The 7,037-nt window shown below is 28.3% G+C and overlaps 1 protein-coding gene across 1 annotated transcript; it reads left to right on the top strand.

Annotated features, from left to right (window-relative positions):
• The first annotated feature begins 997 nt into the window (after window positions 1-997).
• LOC119676957 lies at window positions 998-5,227 on the top strand. Its single transcript, XM_038088224.1, has 3 exons — window positions 998-1,094; window positions 3,388-4,940; window positions 4,986-5,227. The coding sequence occupies exons 2-3, from the start codon at window positions 3,446-3,448 to the stop codon at window positions 5,225-5,227; spliced, it is 1,737 nt and encodes a 578-aa protein (XP_037944152.1). The 5' UTR covers window positions 998-1,094; window positions 3,388-3,445.
• The last annotated feature ends 1,810 nt before the right edge of the window (window positions 5,228-7,037 follow it).

Here is a 7,037-nt window from a genome sequence, read left to right as displayed (position 1 = left end):
TGCATAATATCACAAATCTTGTGACTAAACTTAAAATAAGTTTAAAGAGACTATAAAATTATTTTGAAATTTCGGCAGCACAAATTATAAATTTTTGTATTCTTAACTTTAAAGTGAAAACCTAAGAACTCTTAATATGAAGATTTGAAATTGATGCAAGAATATCTCATCCAATGAAAATTAAATTACTTCAATTTCGGAATTCTTTTTAAGATAAGATGTACTAACCAATTTATGTATTTTTAATTAATGTAATTTTTAATATAATTAATTTTTTTTTAGAAACGAAATTGAAGAAATTTAGTATTGATTCAGCGTAAACATTTTTTGAATTTTTCTCATCTTGGTTGATTGCAAAGTTATATTGAAATGCTTATTATATACTTATTATATATTATATTATTATTATATTATTACATACTTATTATATAATTATATATATATTATTATTTAATTATAATAATATATATACATTACATATACATTGCGTGAAAATTATTTTGTCCAATATTAAGACTTTTAGGTATATGATTTTTGTTTTAATATATCGTTTATGGGTTAAGTTCATATAACCCACCTTCCGCACTATTGTTTTTATTTTTAAAAATGGAAAAAGTCTATATTTTGCAAAAAAATAAGGCAATATTTCTTTACTAATTGGCCTTTAAATTTATTTTAGCGATTTTTTATATTTTCTAATATAAATATAAGATTAAGAATTCTATATTTTAATAATATATATATTCTTTTCTATTTGCAGGCTTTGACTTTGCAAAACAGTTGGTAAGTAAAGAATCTATTGTTAATCGTAATTAATATTTAGACACCAGTGCATTTATTTTGGGAGTTAGTTTATTCAAAAAAAGTCTACGTGTAAGCGTATTGAAGTTACCAAATAATGTCGACATTTTGCATAAAAGCTTACAGTAGGCAACATTGAAAAAACTTATATCAAACATTATGTGTCATATTTTTTCAGTCTTCTCTATCATTTTGTAGCGAAAGGTACAGTGTTCGGCTTTTTTTGCTTGCAGAAAGACATATTTTTCAAATAAGAATCTATTTAAGACCTCAAAGCCTTTTTCGTTTATTTGGTAAGTAAAGTTGTTGGATTACTTATTCTGCAAATACCAATTCTAAATTTTTATAAATCAAAGTAATTAAAAAAGTTTTCTAATAGTGGAAAAAACTTTGTAGACGTTTTAATATAGAAATTTATTCGTTTTGACAAGAAATTTTTTAGAACCATACATCTAATAAATATTTATTTGTTTTACGAATGAAGTCTTATTAAAAAGTGAAGGTTATCTAATTTATAAAAAAATTTCTACATATTCTCATATTCTGAACACGTCTTCAAATCAATTGGGCTCCCATAAATGACAACGAACATTTATATCAAAACACAGATATATATATAAAATTTGTTACTTAAAATTATTGTTGAATTGAATATACATATAGTTATGTATATAATTGAATATAATAATAGGTTATTAGTACATACTTTATCTAATAAACTTCTTTGTGCATAACAAAGTTACAAAGTTATATATTAGAGCCTACCCATTTTGGTATTCATTGCACCCACTATATCGACGTGAATACTTGAGAAGTTATGTCACGTACAATTATTTTGTTATAAACATTTAAATAGAAAATTAAATAGAATACTATTAATTGTATTATTATTAGAAATAATTAATTTTAACTAATATTTAATTAAATTGAATTATGCGGCTATTATGAAAGTAAGGGGGATTAAAAATGTGTCAATATGTCCAAAAGAATATTTACGAGTGCGTAAAGATAAAATAAAAATTATCATATTATATAGTTGACGTATAAACTGAACAATCGTTATTAATCTTGCTTCGTTATATAAAAACAAATTTTTTTTAAATGAATTTGTAATTGATGTGAATAAAAGTTATTATATTTTTAATTTCATTCATACGTAGCTGTCATGCACTCGGACGAGTTGGAAATAATTTTTCCTGTAATGTATTTTTCAATTATTAAATTTTTTTAAAAAATTTAATTAAAGTGTGACAACTCATATTCCAAAATAGTTGTGTACTATAGACTAGTAACAAAGCACAAGTTATCGTAATTTTAATTATTCGATTCTCTTCGGTATGAACCTATTCACACAGCAAATTTTAATTTGATCTTAATTCACTTGTTAATTTCAGGTTTGTATTTTCACGCTTATTCGTAATTCCTATTACGAATTTAAAAGAGCCTGAAAATACAAATTTAATTCACAATCAAAGAATTTTGATTTATTTTTGGAACTTTAACTTTCAATTTTATGTTTTGCATATATGTCTAACAAAATTTCCAGTTCGTCCAGAGTTGCCATCATAAGTAGTGCTTATTTTATGTTGTTCTTTTGCGTTATGCTTTTAAAAGAAAAGGCCTAATAATATGTTATACATGTAGGTATTCTGCTTTGGTGTTAAGTAGTTTTTGCGGTTTGTTACCCTTATTCAGGAGCACAAAAACAGTATGGTCAGTACATGTACATTAGCCTATTGTGAATACCGTAGTTTTTACAAGGTATTCCAACGCACAAGTAAATTATAAGAGTTTTCTCGATCCACGTGTGGATAAAAATATGCTGGTATAAATATGTAGGTGATTAGTAGATATTAATTCAACATGTAATACATAATATCAGTTAAAATTGCAGAATATTTGAATTATCGGTTTTAAAATCATTAATTTTACGCATCGTGTTTAGTTTTATATTCCACCATATGACGAATACATTATTGATATAGTAGGGTATAGCATTTATATTTAAGTTTTATATATTAAGTTCTTTATCTTTAATAGGGTTTGTTGTCGCTTGATTAATATCGTACCCAACGTTGGTTTAGAGCTATGCATACCTGAGTTGACCATACAACGAGGTGTAACGAAACACGAGTACCAATTTGAGGGTTTAAGACATAAATATTTTTAAACTATTTATTATAATTATTAAATTGTGTAATAAAATTATTTATTGAATTTAAGTCCACTAATATTGGTGTTATATATGTACATAAGTTTGAATATATATATATATGTAGTTATATTCAAATTTCAACCGATCTCCATAATGCTTGTTAAAGAGTATGTCGAGTATAATGATGAGTATATTAAGCATAACGCCGCACATAAAACAGATCAATGCCTTTATTTAACAGAGTATGTGTTAAGCATGATGCAGATCATCAAGCATTCTATCTGGTTTTAATCAGTTGAAACTGGTAATTACTACAAAATCCGAAGGAAATGTATATATATATATTTATGGTTACCGTTTCAATCGATAATCTACCTTGTATTATATTAAATCGATATTTTTTCCTTGATTTGTAATTTTTGTTTTTGTAGGAAAGAGGAGGAAGAGACGTTTCAGTTTTGCGAATACTATATTTCGAAATTATTGAAAATGAATTCAGTGCAGTCTTCTGATCTTAAAAATGGCAAGATTTATAGTCACGCTGTTGATGAATTCTTAAAGAAAAATTATCTGCTTATACGTAAGGATGAATACATCGAATTCCCAAATACCTGTGGCCTCTGCTTCAAAGTTATGACAATGTATGCTATAGGTATATGTAATCACCCGATTTGCCTCGAGTGTTCTGTTCGCATGAGATTACTTCACAATAAACTATTCTGCGCTATATGTCAAACTTTTCTACCGAGAGTAATATGTTCGTCAATCAAGTTACTATATCAAAAATTGGAAATTATTTTTCAGCGTGAAAACTTATGCTACCAAATGCGCGGAATTGGTTTTTATAACGTTGCTGTCGAAAGAGAGTTTTACCATTTAATAGAAAACTCTTGCTCTTACTGCAATGTTTTGCCATTCAACAATATATCTTTTCTAGATAAGCATCTCTATGAGGTGCATAGCTTAATAGTTTGTATTTTATGCGTTACTCATCTGAAGAAGTTTCCGTCTGAGCGTCAGGTTTACACCAAAGCCTCCTTGGAGCAACATTGGATAGAGAATCATCCCCGTTGCAATTTGTGCTTAATTCGATTCTTTGATAACAGTGAACTCTTCTTTCACATGAAGCGTACTCATTACTGGTGTCATATTTGTGTGAAGACAAGCAATTTTTATCAAAGCTATGCTGAACTGCAAAAACATGTTAGCGAACAGCATCTTATAAACATCTGCGGAAATTGCGTTCAGAACCAGTTTAATAACTGTTTCAACAAAGGACGTTATTATCAAACAAATTCAGTAGAATCACATAAGATACAGTCGAAGGAAACTAAGGAAGTGCTGTGCGGCACGGAAGTAGCAAGCATACTTAAGCAGCAGGAAAATAATACAGAGCACAATAATTCCTTAATTGCAAAAGAAAACATCAATTATGCCAACAAATCAATTGCGTCGCTAATTCCATTTCCTGATCTTCAACAAATCTTGCAAAGTAAAAATAGTAATTCATTTGCTTTTTTGAAAAATAGAAGTGTTGAAACTATGACAATGCCTCAACTCCAAAACTCTATTGTTGATGAAGATTACAAAGACAAGGGTGCTCCTCTTACTACAGTGAGCAGTTTAAATACAGATAATATTCCTGAAGAATATTTCAGCACTGCTACTACTTCCAGACCATTGTCATCATTTTATAAATCATTATACCCAACTTACACTAAAAGACAATCTAAGGCAACTGCTTACCCGACTGCTAAACAGGTTTACTGTAAAACTATTGATCAAGCAACTAGCACTAGTAACAACCATAACAAGAATGAAAAGATCATTTCTGCTAATTTGGATCTTGGTAGTGCTGATAATGAAATAAAAAATTTAAATGAAGAGTCAAATATGGGATTTACAAGAACAAATACATTTAATAAGTTATCACCATTACAAAGTCATGTCGTTGATAAATTTTGCGATAATATTGTCAATTCAAGTAAGAGTAATAGCGTTACAGAACACCCTAAAAATTTTAAAATAGATTTTCCAGATTTTCCTCCACAACGCTTTCAAAATTCTGTAAACAAGCAAACACAAACTGACCCGACAATGTTGAAATTTACACCCTCACGGATTTCTTCAACTTTTATATGTCAAAACAATTCTGGAACGAATCAAGAAAATATACAAAATTATAAGAAACCAGTTCCCAAGTTCACAGAAACTGATTTTCCAAGTTTTTACTCTGAAAACAAATCTCCAAACTCATTCAAAAAAAAATAATTATGATTGCTCTGTGAAAGTTTATTATAATTATATATATAATTATTAATATGACTTATAATCTAATACTCAATCAATTGTACTAACATTTGTTTTAATTTAAATAAAAAATTCATTAAAGTTTTAATAGATATAATTAGCTTACCATTCTGAATACTCAATCAATTGTACTAACATTTGTTTTAATTTAAATAAAAAATTCATTAAAGTTTTAATAGATATAATTAGCTTACCATTCTGAAGATTTGTTTAAAGTGTGTTCTTTAAGTAAAGATATCGAAACTGATATGTATCATTATTATTATTAATCTATTGTGCCCCCTTCTGTGCTTAGAGTAGATCTTTAAGCCCTGTTGCGTAAATAAAATGTAGTATAGAACCTACTTTACAGAGTTTTATTGCCTCTTCCATAGGAATATACATTCTTAGGAGCCTATTTCGTATGTGTATAAGCGCAGGATATTCTAACAGCACATGTGTGGCCGACTCCTCATTCTATTCACAGAATCTATAGTTTGCATCCGTAAGTATACCCAGTCTTGTAAGGTGAGCTTTTAGTCTACAGTTCTTGTGATAATACCAGGTTTTTTTTTGATAGGTTCATACAATCCTGGTATCTCTTATTATTATAGGTATCAATAAGTGATTTGGATTGTTTTAATCCTGGTATATTATCCCAGTAATCATTTTTATTCTGACCAATATGTGTACTCTTTTATCAATGATTTTATAGGAAATCCGCAAATGTGATTGAACTACTTTTAAAAATAAATTTAATATTTTCTATGCATTGATTTCATAGAAGACAGTTCAGCATTGTACAGTGTAAAGCTCTTACACACTCGATTTATACAATATCTACAAGTCGTAGTCTATTTTCACTTAATTAAAATAATTAAACTCAACTAAAAGAACAACTTATGATCTTAATTAAAATAATTTGCATGAAAATATCGGAGTATCGAGTGTTTCCTCAAGCACCAGAAAGCGTTTTCACCTCCTTTTGGAATTTACGAGTATTTGCTCTCGTTTTAATTTAAAAGTTTTCCTCTTGCATTTTTCTGCTTCTTGCTAAAACTGTTTTATGTATTAAAAGTTAAAATAAATTCGTTCTTACCCTCAGGTGATTCAGATACACAAAGGGGAATAAATAAATACACACAACAAGAAATACAAGAAATACAAAAAAAACAAAAAATACAAGAAACGAGAAACAAGAAAAGGACACCAGCAAGGAAGAAACTACGCATACTTGTGTTATGTTATTTAACAGAGCGTAGACATAAACCCCCTTCGATTCTTGAAGGGCATTAAAATACAATAGAAATTCGACTTGAAACACATACACATAATTGCATTCACACTCACACACACTCGCACTCAGGCTCACACTTATTTACACACCAACACTTGCACATTTTTAAACAACAAAATTCGATATTCCTTCAAATAAATTCTCTTGTGTGTTCGGATACGTGCAGCAAATGAACACAATGAAGCGTGAATCGAAAAATTATCTTCAAGGCAAACGTTATTGTTCGCCATGAATAAAGGATATCTGTGTATATTTGCGTATCCTTGTAAATATATTTAGTATGCAAAATAACAATAACAAAAGTAGTCATGCTAACGTGTATTTCATGATTTCAATAAATTTGAATTCAAGTGTTGGGTTGTTAAACTTTGTAACATTATATTTGAGTGCTCCTTCTTAACATATTAAAGGATGTGACAGAGTGAGGTCAGAAGTCATTACAAATATTGAACCAAAGTGGCATTTTTGTTGGTTTTAGATTATATTTTTATTTTT

Source organism: Teleopsis dalmanni, chromosome 2 (genome assembly GCF_002237135.1).
Source record: "Teleopsis dalmanni isolate 2A chromosome 2, ASM223713v2, whole genome shotgun sequence".
NCBI classification, from domain to species: Eukaryota; Metazoa; Arthropoda; class Insecta; order Diptera; family Diopsidae; genus Teleopsis; species Teleopsis dalmanni.
Note: the sequence above shows the minus strand (reverse complement) of the source record. Positions and strands in the feature narration are given on the sequence as shown.